Source organism: Poecilia reticulata, chromosome 7 (genome assembly GCF_904066995.2).
Source record: "Poecilia reticulata chromosome 7, P_reticulata-male-v2, whole genome shotgun sequence".
NCBI lineage: Eukaryota > Metazoa > Chordata > Actinopteri > Cyprinodontiformes > Poeciliidae > Poecilia > Poecilia reticulata.
The window spans coordinates 14882155-14903766 of NC_088836.1; the positions used below are offsets into that span (position 1 = coordinate 14882155).

Sequence of the window (21612 nt, forward strand, 5' to 3'; positions counted from 1 at the left end):
TAATTTGGAGCTTCACCTAAGGTCTTAAGGCACAAAACAATGCTCTTTAAGGCTTTATAAAAATATTTTTTATTAAAAATGTCAATCTTCAATATCTAAGCAAATCAAAACAAAAATTTAACGTGTTACTCCTAGATTGCCCATTTTTATTTTAAATACACCATTACCCTTCGGACCATTAAAAAAAAAACAATTATTCATTTTTTTTTACTTTTTGGTTTTCATTCAATATATGCAAACTGATACGTAACAGTACATAATATCTCGAGTATTTTCTATGTACTCGAGTATTCTCTCTCCGACGACCCTGCCCAATTCATTATATTAATGTTTAAAACCGGTTGAAATTATTTAAAAATGTGGGGTTTTTTTTCAATCTATCCCTATTCAGGACCCTCTAAGCTTAATAAGCGCAGCAAATCAGAAGCGGTGGATTGTCTAAATGGATCTCAGAGTCAACCAATCATAGCAAAGAAGGCGGGACTTGTTCTCAGCCTCCTTGGCAACGGTCAAACAGGCTTCACGGACTAAGGTTTGCTTTATGCAAACTGACGACGAGTTATGCAAGTAGGAAGTAAATACCATGAAAACTCTTTACGAATACAATTTCCCCTCTTTCTGTTCTGAATCCTGTCCTCCGGTTGGAGCGCTGTGTTTACCATCACCGCCTGAACACAGCCTACTTCCTCAGGTGACAGGCTGAGCCTACCGCCCCCTCCCATCAGAGATGCTTCTGTCTGAGGTTGACAGCACAACGCAGGACCAGCAACTGCCTCCGCAGCGCGTCTAGGGAATTAAAGAAGCCAGAAAACTTGACCTAAGCGCCTACTTCTTACTTATATAGATTACAGGATCTGTTCGGTCATTTTAAAACCACACACCAAAGAGCAAAGAAGGCGACGGACGGGGCTAACGTTAGTTTAAACTCCACAGACAACCGGCTTCTCTTTTTTTTCCCCCCCCCTCTCATCTCCTCCTTCTTTTAGCATCACTTAGATGCGATGACAGACTCGGCAGTGGATAGCAAAACGGAGGTCAAGCAGGCGACCAAATATGTCAAAGAGACCGAAAACGTCGCGGAAAAATACTCCGCATTGACCGTCAGCAAGAACAGCAGCGATGTGAACATGAACGTTGGAGAGATGCCCTCCGCGGCGTTCACCGCAGTCCCGACTCTGAAGTCGGTGAAGAAGGTAAGAAACGTGATGCCCGCCATCACTTGCTGCCATTGGGCAAAGAACAGCCGGTCACATGTGAGGAGGACACGTTCACGTTGGTGCGGAGAACTGTGCTGCAGTCAAGTAGGCTACTGCTGGACAGTATGGGGGAAGAAACCGTAGCGAATGCGCTGCAAAGCCACATTCTTTAATATTTAGTACAGTTAGTATTAAAAAGCAGGGTAGTCGGAATTCAGTCGGGTTAGTAGTTACAGTGGGACATATGTATTTGTTCCCATTTCACCTGGTTTGACAGAAGTCTTTATAGAAGAATTACAACTTCTATTGTAATACTGATGTGACATGTCATTTTAAACGGTATTACCGTCAAGCGTTAGGTATTCTTATACCGTTTCTATACAGTGTAAATGTAAATATTCTTTGTTTAGGAAACCAAACCTTAAAGCTTACATGTAAGGCCTTAGTAAGCTCGCTTCCACACTAAGTATGTGGTGGTTAATGCCCTGGATTTTCTGTGAGAAAACATTCAACCCCGCATAACCTGTGGTTATGTAGCTTTTCTTAGAGGTGCAGGAATGTGGATGTTGAAATTGTAAAAAGATGAGTATCAATCAATCGAGCAAGAATCAGAATCAGCCAACTTTCCCTTGAACGGCTCTGCTCAGTGACTGGCAGGTCAGATATTATAAAAGAAAATAAACTCTGTTTATTAAGTGATTCAAGGCTTACAGCCACCTCTATTTTCACTCTAACCAAGAGCATGTACTTTGATGCATTTCTTTGAATTTAATAAAAATTCAATAGAGGTTAGGAACACAGGCTTATTACAGGGTATTCTTGTTGCATGCTTTTTTAAATTTTCGATTGGATTAAAAGCTACTTCTTCTACAAGCCACTTTTAAAAATAAGGTTTAAGTCCTTCAAACAATCTGAGTTGTTTCAAAATTAAAATATATTAGAATATATACTTGAAAGAAAACTGATTTTGATTTTTCTTTATGTTCCTATGCAGTATTAATAAAATATATATACTATATTAAATCCTTGATTTCAGTCCTTGGTAAAGTGAAAAAAATACATGATCAGATCCTGGAAAGGCCTTTTTTCCATTTTCTCTTCATTAAATGTATCCAAAGTAATGTACCCCACGACTTCTGTTCAATGATGTACTTTGATGCATTTCTTTTACGTTTAATTTGAAATATATTACTGTGCTTTGATGCATCAATGAAGATAATCTTATTTCTTTATTTTTAGCTCAAAATCACCCTTTCTACAAAAGAAACTAATGTACATATTTTTCCTTTGATGTCTGATTGCTCTTAGAAATAAAATGTCAAATTTAAGTCAAATTGGGACTTGGCAAAGAAAACTGGATATCAAGTTGGCCAGGAAAGAGTGGAATAGTGCATCCAGCTCTGTTAACCAGTCCAATCAATCCAACTGTTTAACTCTGTCACTGTTGACTCGGTCAGCTGTGACTTATTGCTCAGGCTTCTCATGTGGGTGGGCATCGTCAGTTTTTGGAGCAGCTTGATAAGAGTGTATTTACTGCACACTGTGCACCTGAGGGAAAAGACTTTGAATGTCTTGGCTGCTTTACAACGGCACAAAACAAAAAAGACTTTCTCTAGTCGGATGTTCATATTACACGTCCACTGCTGGTTCCCAGCACTGGATAAATCTGAGTGTTTATCCACTGCTGGTTGCAGGTCGAGGACCGTGTTTCTGAGAACCGGCTCACATTTAGAGGAGAAGATGTTTGTTTTTCTTGCCTCCAGAAATAGCCATTCTTTTTTGTATTTTTTCCCCTGAATATATAACATCCTGAAATAAATATACAACACTTGGTAAAATGGTTTTACAGTAGTTGTTGGAAGGCTGAGATTCTCACAGCAGGATAAGCTTTCACTCTGTTGTTGTTTTATGTTTATTTTTGCCATCCTTAATACCTCTACGTCCTTGTTTTATTTCTTGTGACTCAGCAATATCTTCCAAATGGGACATAAATTACATGAAAGTTCTTTATTAGTTTTAATAATAAAACTAATACAGTTTTATTAGCCTTCAAATGTTAGATTGCATATTATTTGCATAAAATTAGTCATAGATTTGAATCCACACTGGTGACGATTCCGTTTCCTATATTAAAAAAAAGTCTCATTGCAGATTTCGCCTCACAATCTGCTTTGCTTTTGCAACAAACACAGGAAAAGCTTTAAATGAGTCCAACTTACTATGTAGAAACACATAAACGTGTAAGAACGATATGTAATTTCTGCAGATTAAAAGAAGGTTGTTTCCACATATTTCCAATGTCATGGAAACATAGATATTATACTCACTTTATTTTTGCTAAATAATCAACTTGAACGTTAAATCTTTGTCTTTGTCCTACACCTACTGTGTGTCTGTGTTTGCGATTTAGCTTTTGTAAAGACAGCTTGTCTCATACCAAGTTGCATACTCATAATATGAATCAAATTACATAAAAAATTACAAAAAGATAGCAAAGATATCTGCGTTCCCAGCAGCGGGGCTCAGAGACTTTAAAATATTAGTTTAGACCTCCTTACTGTCTGACAGGCAACATTGTGTGGACTGTGAGCTGCCTCCGGGGGGCCTGTTTCCAAACATATTGAATTATAGGAATGTGCATCAGCTTTATGAAAACAACGCTTTGTTATGAATAAAACTGAGCGTCCAGTGTCTGACTCAGACACCTGTTTGCAAAATGAGTCAAAACGACTTCTGCAAATCATTGTAAGAAGACAAACTTTGAAACTGTTTTGGTTTACTCCGCATTGACTTTGACGGTCTGAAAAATGTGTGGTGAATAAATACAATCAATTCTACAAATTTGACTGAGTGAGTGTGATGGTGGGTGAGTCAAAGAACAGCAAACCTCTGCCTCCTCCTTTTTTTTTTTCAATACAAAACAGTTATGCAATACGCACCCCTGCCCCCACCCGCCACCCCCTGTAACGGGACTTACTCACATCGAATTTGTTCCTGCATCATCATTTTGTATCTGATCCCTGTGGAGGTGTGGACTGCTGCGTGCTCACTTTGAAGTTTGGTTATATCATGTTTACAGTGCCTTGCAAACTTATTCGCAGTATTGATCTTCTCCACATTTTGGCATAGTTAAACCACAAACCCTAAAAGGGATTTGTTAGGGTTTTAGGTGACAGACCAACACAAAGAAGGGAGGAATTATGAAGTGCAAGGCAAAGCACATGTGGTTTTTCAAAGATATTAATAAAAATGTGTTCTGTATTTGGAAGACTTAAAAAGAGCATGTGTCAGTTTTCCTTCCTCTGCACTTTGTCTTGGTCTACCATGAACAAGCTCCACAAAATACATTGACCTTTGTGGTTAATTATGTGTCAAAGTGTGGAAAAGTTCAACTGGGTGTTAATATGATATAACAGACACAGCGCCTCCTATGTGAACATAAAATCCTATTATAGCAGGAATGTACACTGCTCAAAAAAATAAAGGGAACACTTTAACATTTAATTGAACACTGAAGTGTTCCCTTTATTTTTTTGAGCAGTATATTATAGTAATATTCACTTGTATATATTTGATGTACATATTGAAGGGAATTTAAACATCACTAAATGTCTAAAAACATTTGGATTGGAAAATATTGGTTAGGTTAGAAATTCAAATTCAAATATCAGCTCAGAGCCTAAAACATTCTGGGACTCTAAAATGGTCAAGTAAATATAAAAATCTTTTTCAACTCTAAACCTTGGTTAAGAATACATCAACTATTTTATGTTGATGGAGCATCTCTGGGGTTTGGGACTAACCTTTTTCTACAGTTTATAGCTGAACAAATAGAAGTAAACAGTTTGCTTTCTTCTCCTTTTGACTATAGTCATATTAAGTTCCTCAGCTTTTGATAGATTCGATTAATGTCCTGTATTATTGTGAGATTATCTAATGTCTCCCCCAAATAGTTCTCAATAGTTTATGTTTTGCATTTTGAATCTTTTTCCACAGTGCAAGACGGAGAGGTCTGGGTAAGGCAGAACGGATTATGCTCTGAAATGATGAGGAATCAAAGTTAATGCTGTAATGAGATAAGGTGGACAAGGGGGAGGACTGCAAAACGAAGGTTCAACGTGAAAGCTTTCAGATCCTCTAAAGACTGTCCCACATTCATCATTTTCAGTCCAGTAAACCCTTCATGCAAGTGATTACACATTTGCCACAGGAGTGTATCACCCTCTCCTGGGGTGATATTCACACTCCATACCGAGTGTGAGTATCACGCAGTGGAAACTAGATGACGTGAAGATACCAAACAAAATAAACTTAGACCCTCTGTCTCAGTTCTAATTATTATTTTTTTTAAACTCAAGTTAGTTAAGGAAGCATTACAACTCATCCTCACAAGTCTTGTTTTGCACCGTTCCCCTTACTTTCAGGATATTTAGTTCATTTTACTACCTCCTTTATCAAATTAAAACATTCATATGGAAATGTTAGATTTTCTTCAAAGTGACGTCAGTACCCAACCTGAAGTAGGTAACTCTACTGTCATTTTCACTTTGATGATAAAATAACTTGAACTTCAAAACTTTTCTGTTCATTCATGCACAGTGACTCACACAGAAGGGACCGATTGTTTCTGCAACATTCTGCAACATGAAATGCGTTAAGCATATTTTAGGATGTTAGCTTTAATATGGCCAACCTCTAACTTAGACTTTCTCTGATGCCCTGTTACCTAAAAAAAGTGAAAAGAATCCTGGTTTAATTAAAGTATTAAAGTAAAGACCCCAAGAGAGTTATTTACCGCAAGTTAATGACTGAATATAGCATCTTAACAGAACAGAGAAAAAAAAATCTGTTCTCCCCTTTAAATCAGTGTGGCTGTACTGCAGGTGTTTATTCATGAAATAAGGCTGTGCGCTATCTTAATCAGGAGAACTTATAGTTTCAGCTCCAGGTCACATAGTCTGTGAGGAAGGCAGGATTAGTTCACAGTGTGTTTTTTGCACAACACGGCGTAATCGGTCATGCATGCATTGATTTAAACAGCAGCCTTTGCATACCAGGAGGAGTGTGCTGACTTCAGCATTATACTTCACTTGAAACTCGCCTTGCCGTGTGCTCTGTTTTACCCGCTGCTCTGGCTGTGTTTGACTTGTTGAATGCAGCGGCTGTGAGCAGTTGGCGGCGAGGATGTGTGTGGATTACAGTTAGATGGTGCCATAGAGCCGCAGTGGCGGTGTCTGGTTAAGTAGTTTTGGTTGCCTTATGTCGGGTGCCACACTGAGCCTTTACGCCACTGACCGACTGTAACACTCTACGGCTTAAGTCTTTGACCTGGCCTGTTATCTGAGAGAGAAAGGGTATTTTTAGCTGCAGGATGGGTCTAAAGAGATGCCTAATGATGCAGCAGAAGGCTAATGGAGAACAGGTTTAATTCCTCCTGCCAATCCTAGTACATTTAGTGCTGCAAATTAGGAACTCAAGCTGAAAATACGAGCTCCAGCAAATGTGTTTTTGTACTTGTTTGCGTGGTGGTGTCGTCATAACTCTGGTTCGTACAATGCTCTAGCTGGACTTAAAAAAAAAAAAAAATCCCCATAAAATAAAAACTGAAGCCTTCAGCAGCGAGTTGTCAAGGACAATGTGGAGCAAACGGCGAGAGAGAGAAAGAGAGACAGGCTTGTTTGAAATTGACCTCTCTTTTTACGTCCTGGCCTGTTTTAGCCAAAGTTGGCCATTTAGAAATTACGGTAATAGGTGGGAACCTCCCCCTGAGCTGCCTGGGAGTGTTCTGGGATAATAGCATCAGGGACACCTGGTACCATCGCGCGCACACACACACAGGACTCAGAGAGGTAGGCTAGAAAGCTGAAGAGCGCAGTAGACAGTGACCGGCAGGTATGGCCCACAAGCATGGACATGGGAGAGAACAGGTGAGTTGCTTGTAATGGTTCACAGGAAACCTATCCTTCTAGATATTGGAATTCCCAGGCAGAGATCAGTTTGGATGACTTGAGACGGGTTACGGTATCCTACTAGCACTGTTTTGCATTGAACTACAAAGGCTTTGTGATGTTATCGCAGGTAGCAAAACCAGTAACCATCATTTACATTACCGTACGTCGTAACAAGGAGTATGGTCTTATTTAAATGTTTACCAGTCGAGAAAGGAAAATGCAAAGTGTGTGCTGAATCCACATAAAACGATCCAGAGGAAAACTCAATATACTGTTTTCCAAGCGTGTGAGAAAGGCCACAGTCTTGGTTGTGAAAACAGAGCCATGCAGAGATCTGCTCTGCTCACCCAGACTCCCAAGCTTCTTGAGTTTCTCTTCAGTTGCATGGTAGACTGCTGAAGTCGAGGTGTGATGAACATTGGGACGAGGGATCATAAGGTCAAGAAGTTAAGAGACTGAAACTACTATGTTTTGTGTTATCTCGTCAGTATTTTGTAGGAGAACGAACTTCTTCCATCCAACCGTGAGGTCACTTCCTGAAAACTGAGCCACATGATGCTTCTCTTAACTTTTTGGCTAAGAGTTGTATTTATGTAAGTCTTTGAGTTGCTACTCCTTAGCAATTTCTATCAAGGCTGAGCTGTTCTGTCATGCTTCTGGGCCAGTGTATGTGCTGTAGTGCACGTTGCTCGGGGGTTTTGTTCTAGTAGCTGTGTGGCCCACCGATTCATCTTCCTTGTGTGTTTTGTCAACTCCAGCGGCCTGCTCAACAGTTTGCACTCCAAACACAAGTTATGGACATTGAAAATAAGAGGTCGAGGGAGGCCGACAGCATTGTCACGAACTGTCTCAAAAGGGGAGCGGTGTGAACTGTATGTGGGAAATTGATGACTGACTTAATGCAGCATTGCAACACCACCAAGACAGAGAAGTCGAATGATCGCGAGTTAGAGAGGACTTACAGAAAAAATGTTCTGCATTTTGTCTGTGCGTCTGCAAGGAGATCAGCCATGATTGGATGACACTGTACAGTGTTACGACTTTACACAGCGCTGTCTGACAGACAGACGGACGCAACATCAAAGCGCGATAATCAATCAATTAAATTTTATTTGTGGAGCACATTTCAGTAGCAAGCCATTTCAAAGTGCTTTACATCATAACAAACAAAAGCACAAAGTCATGCAACATATAATCAACAATCAAAACATTACATTAAGTCAAATGCCATCATTAAATTTGTAATTGATTATGTTTCAAATACAACTCTAAACAGGTGGGTTTTTAGTCGAGATTTAAAGGCACTCAGTGTTTCAGCTGTTTTACAGTTTTCTGGAAGTTTGTTCCAAATTTGTGATGCATAGAAGCTGAATGCTGCTTCTCCTAGTTTGGTTCTGGTTCTGAACCAAACTAGCAGAACAGAACCAGAAGACCTGAGGGGTCTGGAAGGTTGGTACAACAACAGCAGATCTTTAATGTGTTGTGGTACTAAGCCATTCAGTGATTTATAAACTAACAGTATTTTAAAGTCTGTTCTCTGAGCTACAGGGAGCCAGTGTAGCTCCCTGTAGGAAAATAGAGCACAAACCAGGAAAATATGTGCTCTATTTTCCTGGTTTTAGTCAGAACGCGAGCAGCAGCGTTCTGGATCAGCTGCAGCTATTTGATTGATTTGTTGGACAGACCTGTGAAGACGCTGCTGCAGTAATCAATGCGACTAAAGATAAACGCATTGATGAGTTTCTCTAGATCTCGTTGAGACACAAGTCCTCTAATCCTGGAGATGTTCTTTAGGTGATAGAAGGCCGACTTTGTGCTGCATTGACTCTAGATCGCTCCTCTTTAGGTACAAAAATAATAACTTTAGTTTTGTTTCTGTTCAGGTGGAGAAAGTTTTGGGACATCCACACATTTATCTGTTCTAAGTATCTGTTCAGTGATTGGATGGTTCAGAGTCACCTGATGACATCATAATATAGAGCTGTGTATCATCTGTGTAATTATGGTAACTGATCTTATTTCCTGTTATAACCTGAGCTAGTAGAAGTATATAAATATTGAATAAGAGGGGTCCTTGGTCAATCCAAGGTCAATCCATGTGACCTATGACCTCTTTGACGAGAAGTTTCCAATTGAAACAAAGAAATCTCTGTTCTTTATGTAAGATTCAAACCAGTTGAGCACTGGACCGGAGAGTCCGACCCAACTCTCCAGTCGATTCAGTAAAATGTCATGGTCGACAGTGTCAAAAGCTGCACTGAGGTCCAACAGAACCAGCACTGTGGTTCTCCCACAGTTTGTATGTGGATATCATTGAATGCTTTGACTAGGCAAGTCTCTGTGCTGTGGTGAGCACAAAAACCAGACTGGAAGGAGTCAAAGTGGTTGGTTATCGTTAGCTATCGTAAGCTATTTAATTGTTTAAACAGCTTTTTCTGTAACTTTGCTGATGAATGGGAGGTTGCAGATCGGCGTGTAATTCTGCAGTAGTGATTTGTCCAGATTGTTCCTTTTTATCAGCTGTTTGACAACAGTTTTATACTTCATAATCAATTGAACTATAAATTTTTTAAACTAGATTTTCTTTCCTTAATTAAGTAATTGAAATTAATGCATTAATTTTGATTTCTGCATTACTTTGTTACCGACATCTTGTGTGAAGCTCACAGATCAGAAAAAAAAGATGAAGATTGAATCTTCAACTTTCTGACCAGGTGATCATCGATAAGGGTCAATCAAGCTGATATTCGGGTGACTCCAGTCCAGTGTGCATCTCTAGTTTCTGAGAGGACTGGTCCAAGCTTGTATTTTTTTTTTCTATCACAAATTATACGAAACACAAAATGTGCAAAATGAAACGACCCTGGAGACCTTGTGTTGCTGTAAAGTGCTGAGGAACAGCATTACGTGTGGGACTGTGATGTAACAGAATATTTCTTTACATCTGTCTTAAAGCTCATAAGCTTGAAAAATGTGTTCTGATGCTGGAACCAAAGACCAGATTCTCGAACAGTTACGACTTTTATGAAAAGCAAGTGTACAACATACAGACGCTAATCAAGCTTTCGCTGTTCTGATTCATGTGTTTCCAGGGCTTTGATCTGTGGCGCTTTGAAGGCTTCGGTTAGCATGATGAAAAACAAATAGCCCCCGACAACAACTCGAGCCTGTGTATCTGTACAAAGCATAAATCACAGAGCAGCGGAGCGCGTCTAAAAATAAGCAGCAGCTTTCTTCCTCCTGATCCACCTGCGTTTTGCAAAAATGAGCTGATTTCCACCTTTTTCTTTTTTTTCAAAGGACAGTTTTGAGGCTGAAACAGCAAAATGAGTTCAAATATAAGCAGTTACGTAAGCATGTTACCGAGCATCTACACTGCTAATGTGTGGCAATGAGGCTTTCTGTCCCTGTCTGCGTGTGATTTCAGTGTTGCATCTGACTGACTGTTTTTCAGATCCAGTTTGCGAATGCAGAGGACAAGCAGGAGTTCAGCAAGTTTCCGACCAAGGCGGGTCGCCGCTCGCTCTCACGCTCCATCTCACAGTCCTCCACAGACAGCTACAGCTCAGGTACTGTGGACCCCAAGGTTTCAGTATGGGCATTCATGTTTTTATAACACACATACATATCACATATTATTTTGAAAGACATCTGTTAAAGCAACACTCTGCTTTAACAGAGCAGTACACTGTACACTGAGTTGAAAACGTTAAACCTCTTCAGCTTTTTCACATGTTTCACATAGAAGCCACAAATTTCAATCTTTTATCTGGACTTTAGGTGATGGAGAAACACAAGGTAGTTACAAAGTAAGGGAAACCGATGGTAGGTAGAAAAACAGACTTTATGATGTTAGGCTAATGAATTTGGTAAAATAAAACCATGTACTATATGCCATGTGAAGACTTCAGGTAAGTTAAGGTGATTTTATTTATATAGCATAATTTCAGTTTATCAGGATCTTTTTGTTCTAACTAATAGGTTCGATTCCTGTTGTGGGTTGAGTGAGGTATATAAACCAGAGCTAACTTGTCGAGGAAGGTGTTTGGTTAGATGAGACCAAATGTAACATTTTGTCTTTAATCAAAGCTACCTGGGTGAAGGAAAAATAAAAGTGCTATTTCTCACTGTGAAACATGGTGGGGGCTGCGTCATGCTGTGGGAATGCTTTTCTTTAGCAGCTACTGGGAATATGATCAGAGCTGATTGGAAGGTGGATGGAGCTAAATACTCTGCAGGAGACCAGAAAAAATTTACCTTACCGGCAGAAAAACAACCTTAAAATAGACTGAGAACTACAATGGAATAGTTTTGTTCAAAAATACATTAATGTGTAAAATTGGCTCAGCCAAAGTCCAGAGCTGTTAGAGAGTTTGTGGACATATTTTAAAAACAGATGTTATTAACATCCATTCTGACTTAGTTGCAGCTATGTTGTAAATAAGAATTAGCAAGAAAAGTCTCTGGACTTTTCAAAGCTGATCCTTCCACTGAAAGACTTTCTGCTAAAGCTGTAGGTAAATCTGGTTCTACAAAGTACTGATCCAGGTGGGCTGAGTACAAATTAACACCAGTGTTGTCAACTCTTATAAATTCTTTTTAAACCATTTGTGATTATCCTCTTATTTCACAATTATACTCTACTTTGCATTGATTTATCACATAAAATTCCAATAAAATTTTGTGACTGGAATGTGACAAAATGTGGGGAAAAAAAAAAAGCTCAGAGGGTGTGAATACTTTTACAAGGCGCCGTAAATATACACAGGTCCACACGCACGCACGCACACACGCACTCACACACGCACGCACGCACGCACACACGCACACACACACACACACAGGAAGTGCACACAGAGGTCCTTTCTTTCTCACAATAGATGTAAAGTGTAGATTTCATTATTGCCTCCGCTCGTGTGTTTTAACACAAAAGTGAGCTTTTGTGTTCTTCGTTTTCCAGCTGCTTCCTACACCGACAGCTCGGATGATGAAACCTCCCCCCGGGACAAAGCCCAGGTCAACAGCCACGGCAGCACCAACTTCTGTGTGAAGAACATCAAACAGGCTGAATTCGGACGGCGGGAAATTGAAATAGCAGAGCAAGGTGCCCACACGGATGTAACAGCTATGTAGAAGATAATATAGATTTTTCTTTGCAGAAGTTGAAACCCAAACAGTAGTTTCCTGATTAGTGTAGTTTTGAGTTTGCAGCTTTTTTTCTGCTCTGCAGTGAAAGGAAACAAACTCGTTTTGCTGTTTGGCAGTGTGCATAGTAGACTGCTTTTTAAAACTTCTAAAAACAAAGAACCAAACAAAGAAAGCAGTTTCTTATTCCTGGATATTTGCCAAAAAAAACCCCCGCTTACTACCACTACACGACTTGCTATAATTTATCTTCTAATTTCACAGCAGTTAAGACCCTATCTTATGCAGTACTGATGTCATTCTGAAAACATTATTACGGATCAGTTTGTTTTTTATCGTTTCGTACGTCCTTTTACTTTCAACGCTCAAAGATGCGGTGCTGTAGTCTCTCTCTTCTGTCTGCTGTGTTTCTAGCTGTTTACATTGTTCAAGGGAAATATGTGAACGCCTGACAAGTGTTTATTAGGCTTTAAATCTGCAGGGCTGTAGATGGTATGTTGCTGTTGTTCTAGTAGTTTGTCATATTCCTGCCGTTCTTTTTATAACCGTCTTGTAGGAAGAGATTGTTGTTATTACTTTTTTATTTAAAAAAAAAATGCTGTTACTGATTCACTCGTTCCAATCAAACTCAGACTCTTATCGTTTCTTTATTAAAAGTACAAACGTAGCGTATATGCTCTGATTCATGTAGCATTTTTATACCAATCATCACACCCATGTTTATCTCAGGGGTTCCCCAAGCATGTTGGAAAATACAGAATTTGACTCTATCTTTAAACATTTCCAGCATTTAAAATAACGTTTCATTTACTTATTCCTTACTTGAACACCTGAAATATAAAAGTTAAAATATATAATTTGTAGATGGTAAATTTTCATTTGTATTTTTCAAATTATAGCATATCTTTATGTCCAATCCATAAATCTACACTTATCAGAGAAACTGATTCGCTGAAACAGATTTATTTTTTATTTTTTATTTTTATTGAAAAAACCACAAAAAAAAACCCCTTAAAATTAGTTTTCAAGTGAGAAACAAATGTTCGTAGCTTTTAAGTTTTATATATTTTTGCTTCACAGACATGTCTGCCCTGATCTCGCTGAGGAAGAGAGCCCAGGGGGAGAAGCCCCTGGCCGGGGCCAAGATAGTGGGCTGCACCCATATCACTGCTCAGACCGCCGTATGTTCTGTCCTCTCGTCCTGTCCTCTGCGGGCCCAGCTGATGTTTCTTTACAGCTCACGTCTTCTAACTTTTTATACACGTGTGTGCAATCCGTCATCCCCTCTTAGGTCCTGATTGAAACTCTGGTGGCCCTCGGGGCCCAGTGCCGCTGGACTGCCTGTAACATCTACTCCACTCAAAACGAGGTGGCCGCTGCTCTCGCTGAAACTGGTGAGATTCGTCCCCTCCAGAAGCTTGTGGGGCTTTTTCTGTGTAATCTACTGGTTTAAAGCATGACGCTTTCTGAAATGAATCGCTTGGCAACATGAAGTCGAGATTTACTGTCCTGAACAGCAACATAATAAATCATCTGAATTTTACAAAGTGTATGAATAACAGGGAGAAAAAATGAGAAAACCTTTTTTTTTTCATTAGCAAACCTGCAGCAGCAACACAATCTCTTTTTCACTGTGGACATTATCTATGGGTTGTTAGAGAGTATTTTTCATATAATCACAGTCAGTAGACCAGTAATAAGTATCGATAGTTGAATGTATCAAAAGCATCCAGATAGAGACTTTTCCTTTAACTTTGATTGGAATCCCGAGCTACAAAACAGACAAAAATTAATTTTAGATTCTTCAATCTAATTTGTTTGTTTGTTGTTTTATTTTGTATTTTAAGTTTTGCCTCAAAACCTTGAAGAACGGCATTAGTAAATACAGCGTGTGGGTTAGCCCCAGCTATCAAATTTGTAATCCAGGCAAAAATAAAATCCTGTTATTGTAGCGACCTGCATTTTAACGGATAAAAGTAGATTAGGTTTTACTTCATCTTAGTAGTAAGTCTGAATGAACCCTCGGTGACCTAGAAAGTTAACCGTTTCATGCTTGTGTTTTTTATTATGTAATAATCCCACCCTAATGGGCTTCCGTCTTTGCCCGTCGTGTGTGTGTGCTGCTTCCTGCAGGTGTACCTGTGTTTGCGTGGAAAGGTGAATCAGAGGACGACTTCTGGTGGTGCATTGATCGCTGTGTCAACAGCGACGGCTGGCAGGCCAATATGGTATTATGAGTGCAGTTGCATCATGAATTTAACACCTCTCGCTCTCTGGGGCCTCCCTAAATCTTTGATGCAGTTAACCGATCTCCTCTTTGGTTCAAATGAAAGATCTTGGACGATGGTGGAGATTTGACCCACTGGGTTTACAAGAAGTATCCCAGCGTGTTCAAGAAGGTCCGAGGGATCGTGGAGGAGAGCGTCACTGGCGTTCACAGGTGAGACAATTTGGTCGTTTTCATTTCAAGCCTCTGTTTCTGCTTCTCGTTTCCAATTTGTTCTCTGTTTTCCTGGAAAAGTCGGGCTTCACCTGAATGCATTTGCTTATAAATATTCTGAATATTGTGTCAACAGGAACAATAAGCAAGGGTGTCGAAGAGGTCATGTTGGTATTGATACATGTCACTGTGGGCTTAAGAGGACTTTGCCCTTATGTAACTTCGGGGAATTGGAGAAACATGACGCAGCCAAAATATACGCTTCCATAGACTCAATTAGCGAGAGGCTCCAGAAAGCTCAGTGTCATAAAGACTGGCGTCTCGCTTTCATTGGATATGAGCAAAGGTGTCATGTGACCCGATTGGCCTAAACGCACTTCCTGCTGTGTCTTCTCAGATTGTATCAGCTGTCTAAGGCGGGTAAGCTGTGTGTCCCTGCGATGAATGTGAACGACTCGGTTACGAAGCAGAAGTTTGACAATCTCTACTGCTGCCGCGAATCTATTCTGGATGGGTGAGCAAGATTAGAACGTTTTAAATATTTACAGTAGGCTGTATAAAAAGACTCGTGGGCTTTTTTCACACTGCCCAACATTAATCAGACTAATCTTTTTTCCTGTTAAAAGACTTTTGGATTACCAAAATAAAATCCGTTTTAAATGCAAGAATAACAGGAGGAGTATTGTTTGTTTTTATTTACTAAAATTGACAGGTTTCACACTTTCATCATACACATCTTTTTATTTCTGCCCAAAAACAGTCAATGAGAGTACGGTCAGAGCTTTTTGACAACCATCTCAAAACGTTGACCTTGTCAATGCCATGATGTAGATGTTTCTTCAATGCATCCACACATTGTTCTTTTCTCAATATGAAATGTGTGTGTAGATTTTAAAGAAAATAGGGAAGATCTCCTCACTTTATTATGATATTTGGTAAATAGAATAATTTTTTAGAACTATAACCAACCTAAAACAGGAAACATTTAGTCTGTTTTAATGTCTGATAGTGAAGACAAAAGTACAATGTTTCATTTAACATCGTCTTTAATTCCTGATGTTTACTGCTTCCATTTTGTTTTTTTTTTCTTTAAATTATGTAAAATAATAAATTAAAGATGGTCCTGAATGATTATTTCACTTTTCTCTGATAGCTTGAAAAGGACCACGGACATAATGTTTGGAGGCAAACAAGTGGTTGTGTGTGGTTATGGGGAGGTGAGTCATTCCTATATTTAAAAAAAAAACACAAAACAAACAAGGGACAAAAGCTTTTACTTGAAATGATTGAATTTCCACTGGTGCAGCTGACCTTTTTATTGCACTGCCTTGTGATCTGTAGGTGGGAAAAGGCTGCTGCACTGCTCTTAAAGCCCTTGGCGCCATTGTTTGCATCACAGAGATTGACCCCATCTGTGCTCTGCAGGCATGGTGAGTCACTGCACATTACAGTTCGGCACTCCTCCATCAATAAATGTGCGCCACTAGAATTTCTGTGCTTGTGCATTGAATTAGCTGCGATGCTAACCGGTGCATTATTATGTCGTCTTTTAATCCGCTTACTTCCTGTCTTGCGTAAACAAAATACTGAGATCTGGTTTGTGTGTCCGCACAGTATGGATGGATTTCGAGTGGTCAAGCTGAGCGAGGTCATCCGGCAGATGGACGTGGTGATAACTTGCACTGGTACGGAGTCCCACGCAGTGACAGCCGTTACTTCTGCTTTAATGGCCACAGCGTTGGCCATGTGCAAATTATGTGTCTCGTTTTAAATATCATTCCCTTTTGAATTCAGGGATTTTTTTCAGAGGTCACCAGCTTCCGTTTGTTTATTTGCAGGGAACAAGAACGTTGTTTCCAGAGAGCATCTTGACCGAATGAAAAATGGCTGCATTGTCTGCAATATGGGACATTCCAATACAGAAATCGATGTGGTAATTTCATTGTTTTTCTATTATTTATTTATGGAAAAGTTCCCATTAAAAAAAAACAAACAAAAAAAAAACTGCCTGATTTAAGCTCAAGTTGGCAGACATTCACACACTTTCATGGGGGGAAAACCCCTATTATGTTCTTTGTTCTTATAATCCTGTGAGCTTTGCAAATATGCCTTCAAGTTTTATTCCTCGCTGGAATTTATCACAAGTATAAAGCTCCTGATTTAGAAATTAGGGTGATTAGAGGTAAAGAGGTTAAGCTCCATCTATTATTAAAGGTGAGGAATGTGGAATATGACCTTTAAACTGGCTTGGTTTCTCAGCCCAATATGTCCATCTTTCCTTTTTACTCCCTGAGTGACGAACTGTTACTTGATTTGAATAATTTAAGAGCAGGCATCGGCCAACACCAAGTCACGGTCTGATGCTTCATTAAAGGTAATAAAATTAATGCCACGTTCACGGAATAGATTAAAAATACTTATTCACACAGCTATTTTTTGAGGTTGCTCTATTTATGACTGAAAGCTGCAGATATTTTCTCAGGTCAACCTTTCTCGGTTTGGTTAAGAAAGTTACTGTAATGTTCCTGCAACACATTACATGAAATAGATTTGTTTCATAATATATATCTGATTCAAAATTACAGCTACAGTCCTGCTTCTGCTGAAAATGTTTACATCCAGAGCAGTTTGTTTTACTCTCTGTTTATGTCTCATTGTTAATAATTTAGCTTGTAATATAATCCATGATGGTTGCAGTTAATTTTATACAGAAAAAAGCATACACTGACTTTAAACATGGTTTTTAGAGTTGTACAATTAGAAGACCATTATTGAAAATGCCCTCAGCACAGCGCCCTCTGCTGCACAGTGTCTTTTCATGCTTGAGGGAAGCAGGGAACATCATGTTACAGACACAGTGAGCCTCTAAGGAGTTGATGCGGCTTCTCTCCGTTTCCCACTGTGAACATCAAAGTAAAAGCTTAAAAAGCGTAGATGCGAAGCGAAAAACCCAGAGTCAATTAACAAAATAATGTGCATGGAATCAGCTGTGCACGTGAATATCGCCCGCATCTCAACTTGTGTAGCGTGGAGTGAAGAAAATCAGACAGAAGACCATCATCGGGTACCGGGAGTAGAATTTCATCCTGATAACTGTTATTATATATTTGATCTGTTATCTGATCTGATTCGGTAGTGAATAGACATGGTGGTGAAAGCACTGATGGGTAAATGATCAAATAGTTACATTTCTTTGTTCCCTCAGAAAGGCCAAGGCTTTGATTTTCATGTGATTTTACGTCATATTACCACCATTACGCTCGTCTTTTCATCCGCATGTGATGGAAACCCAGCACAGTCAAGCTCATTTGTGTTTGGTTTAGTTCCAGATGACTTTTAATTATTCCCTTCTTAATTTTTTTTTGTGTGTGTGTATTTTCCTTTGTGCTCTTCAGGCGAGCCTACGCAGCCCCGAGCTGACCTGGGAGAGGGTTCGCTCTCAGGTTGACCACATCATCTGGCCAGATGGGAAGAGGGTCATTGTGCTGGCAGAGGTAAAGTCGCAGGACAAGTCCACAGTAAAACCTCACTGTTCCTGACATACGTCAGACTTTACTTCTATTTTATTTAGTGTGTTTACTTGAACGTATGATAAAGGCTCGGTATGCGTTCCGGTTCTCCTCAGGGTCGTCTTTTAAATCTGAGCTGTTCTACAGTGCCTACGTTCGTGTTGTCCATCACTGCTACTACTCAGGTCGGCTTTATTGCAGTACAATGTTTGCAAGTGTCGCTGTAAAAGTCTTACATCTGCTGTTGGCTCTGTGTTGTCTGTAGGCTCTCGCCTTGATTGAGCTGTACAACGCTCCAGAAGGACGATACAAACAAGACGTTTATCTTCTGCCCAAGAAAATGGGTAGGAGTTTCCCTAAATCCTGCTCCCTGCTGCCACCTTATGACTCCCCGAGGGGTTTACAGCATTTATTTACTGGAGCTGAGGATGATGTCCTCTTTATGTATAATGAATTACTCTCTGTCTTTGTTCTAAGATGAGTACGTGGCCAGTTTGCACCTGCCCAACTTTGATGCCCACCTCACAGAGCTGTCCGATGAGCAGGCTAAGTACATGGGGCTGAACAAGAACGGCCCGTTTAAGCCAAATTATTACAGGTGGGGGTCAGTTTGTGATTTCCCATGATTACGCTTTATTATAATACCAACAAAGAAATCCATTAACACCTTCTTTACTTCTACAGGTACTAATAAAGATGTCTGCTACTCAGCGAAACGTTGCCCTGGGATAAACAGAGATATCTATTTTATTTTCTAAGCTACTGCAAAACGAAGGAATTATTTTACTTATGCTGAATGTAACTTATTAATAGCACCTTAGGAGTAGATCTAAATATTTCAGGATAAGACATATATAGAGAACTTATAATATATAATGAACTAACATTGGTCTGTCTTGTGTTCAGAGAGCATCCTACTTGCATGCATTGATGTTTCCATGTATTTAGTTGTTAATCAGTTTTTGTTTCCTGATCACAGAGCTGTTGATTTGTTCGTTTACTCTATTTGACGCGCAGTGCCAAACTATGGCCGTTTCTGTTTCATTTGTCAGTGTTGTGGAGAATTTATGGGCACATTCTGTCAACCGGAGTTTAGGCTGAGCCAAAGCAAGCTCTGTGATGGCATGCACATTATCTTAGTAGTTTTGTATGCATGAAAGCATTTTTGAATGCTACCTGCACATAAGCCCTAAAAGGTAACATCCACTAGATCATGAAGTATAACAAAAATGTGTTTATATACATTTTTTTTGTAACAATACAACCATATTATTTTTGGGATTTTTTTTGACAAGGTAGTTGAAGAATACAGGATTTTCCAAACGTATACAAATAAAAATCTGAAGAGTCTTACATCCAGCACTTTTTCTTTCCACTGAGTCAAAGCTTTGCATAACCGCCTTCTACTCAAATTAGAGCTGCACGTCTTTAGAGACTAACGTTTTGTCCATTCCTCTTTGCAAAATAGTTCAAACTTATTCAGATTGGATGGAGGCCTTTGGTTCAGATTTCATTGTAGCTCTGGTTGTTTAGGTTGAAAGGTAAACCTCCTCCCCCGTCTCAAACTTGCTGCTTCTGGTTTCCTTTCCGGACTCCTATATTAACTCTGACAACTTCTCAATAATTCCTGCTGAAGAAAAACATCCCCTTTGCATTATGCTGCCACCACCATGTTACACAGTGGGGACGGTGTGCACTTTTCCACTGCAAAGTACAAAACTGTTAGCTAAAATGATTTTACTTTTGTGTCATCTGACCAGAACACTTTCTTCCACATATTGACTAAATCTTCTATGCGGCTTTATGGTAAAAGTTTTTGCCTTTGTTCTTGATACTCGTCCAAAATCCTTTTTGTAGAGTTCACAGCTAGTAGTAGTGTCGTCGACAGATTCTCCAACCTGAGCTGTTGATCTCTGCAGCTCCTCCACAGTAACCTCTTGTTCTACTTCTCTGACTAATGCATCATTTTTCCATTTTCAGATGAATACTGGTAAGCTAGGGGCAGTGAGGTAGTGTAGAAGTGCTTGACTCACTTTTCAGATTTTTATTTGTAAAACAAATAGGAAAAAATGTAAACCATTACTGTTTTTTTTTCCTCACTCCACAAATATGCTGCTGTGTGTTGCTTTATCAAATGAAATCCTTTGAAGTTTCTGGTTGAAACGTAAAAAAAAAAAAAGGTGAAAAAGCTTCAAGGATGTGAATACTTTTTTAAAGCACTGCAAATCAACCTTATGATTAACAGAAGTTTAACAAAAGAAAAAAAATAACAGGAATAGTTTGTTTTGACACATGATGTGTTAAAATTAAAGGCTTTACATTGTCCTGGAGGGAACTTGGGAAAAACCTGAAGAGTAAAGCCACAAGAGCTCTCTCAATAAATGATAGCTCCCCTCATTTATTTCCAACTTTCCATTTGCTCTGTCACATTCCAATCCTGATCTCTGTCACTGTAAAAACCTTTTGCCTGAATGATGCCTTTTAAGGCCGTGGTATGAATGTGCCTTTTTGATTTTTTTTATAACCCTGTATTCAACGAGGTTGGGACACTGTTGTAAATGGAAGAAAAATACACATTTTTTTTTTCCTTCTCCAGAAAGAGAAATTTCGATCTTTCCGGTTAAGAATTATTGTTTTTATTGGAACAAATAAAAGACTAAAGTTTCTGTCTGTGAGAATCAAATGCTGGCAGCAGAGAAACCTAATTTGAACAGTTGCATTTTATTTCCATTAAAACTGTACACCCAAAGTTTTAATGGGTTTGAGTATTTGCACTATTTGCTCCAATTTGGAAATCCCACGAGTGTCCAAACTTGTTTTGAAACAGGTTTTCTATACCAACCATCAGCGCTGACCTTAATTTAGCGAATCGTCGTTCCTTTTTTAACAACCTACTTAAACGTAACGTCTTCCTTCCACTGCTTATGGTACTAATTGTAGCTTTAACATATGAGATGTATTTTAAGAAAAATAATGAACTTTATGTCTGGCATATGATTGTCACTGTCTTAATTTGATTCAACTGTGTCACCTTAATTAACATTTTATGTGATTAAAATTACATTAAGTGTGTACTATGTATGTAAATTCATGCATTAAATCAGCAATAAAGCAAAGCTTTTTAACCGACTTTAAAAGTGTGGAGTTTTTGTGCGTGTGTGTGGAGAATGAGTCATTTTAGAGATAAAATTGGAGTTGAAAACAGCAAGAACTTCCTCCTGGCTTCCAGAATGAGCCTTAACGCTACATTCCCTGCATTGCTTTCCTCTCAGTCAGCCCTGCTGGCTGAGTGTCAAACTGATCTCCCTCTCTAGAATATTCACACACTCTCTCGCGCTCCAGGCTAGCTGCATTAGTTTCTAATATTATCA

At 39.2% G+C, this 21612-nt stretch overlaps 1 protein-coding gene across 2 annotated transcripts; it reads left to right on the forward strand.

Moving 5' to 3' along the window:
* Positions 1 to 632: 632 nt before the first annotated feature.
* On the forward strand, positions 633 to 21370 carry ahcyl1 (adenosylhomocysteinase-like 1). Of its 2 annotated transcripts, none has more exons than XM_008413285.3 (17): positions 633 to 1193; positions 10602 to 10716; positions 12108 to 12251; positions 13373 to 13473; positions 13584 to 13686; positions 14426 to 14520; positions 14626 to 14732; positions 15130 to 15246; positions 15886 to 15949; positions 16074 to 16162; positions 16347 to 16417; positions 16571 to 16665; positions 18128 to 18226; positions 18358 to 18426; positions 18507 to 18585; positions 18719 to 18839; positions 18926 to 21370. In XM_008413285.3, the coding sequence occupies exons 1-17, from the start codon at positions 1002 to 1004 to the stop codon at positions 18930 to 18932; spliced, it is 1668 nt and encodes a 555-aa protein (XP_008411507.1). In that variant the 5' UTR covers positions 633 to 1001; the 3' UTR covers positions 18933 to 21370. The 2 variants fall into 2 exon arrangements, with proteins under 2 accessions (XP_008411507.1, XP_008411508.1); XM_008413286.3 differs by lacking the exon at positions 633 to 1193 and adding an exon at positions 7024 to 7123.
* Positions 21371 to 21612: the final 242 nt, after the last annotated feature.

What these genes read in the sequence shown, in the direction of transcription:
- ahcyl1 (XM_008413285.3), top strand. Translation starts at nt 1,002, where the DNA reads ATGACAGACTCGGCAGTGGATAGCAAAACGGAGGTCAAGCAGGCGACC. An exon ending in TTGTGTGTGGTTATGGGGAG is followed by an intron (nt 15,950 to 16,073) that starts GTGAGTCATTCC and finishes TGTGATCTGTAG; the next exon opens with GTGGGAAAAGGCTGCTGCAC. An exon ending in CCAATACAGAAATCGATGTG is followed by an intron (nt 16,666 to 18,127) that starts GTAATTTCATTG and finishes TGTGCTCTTCAG; the next exon opens with GCGAGCCTACGCAGCCCCGA.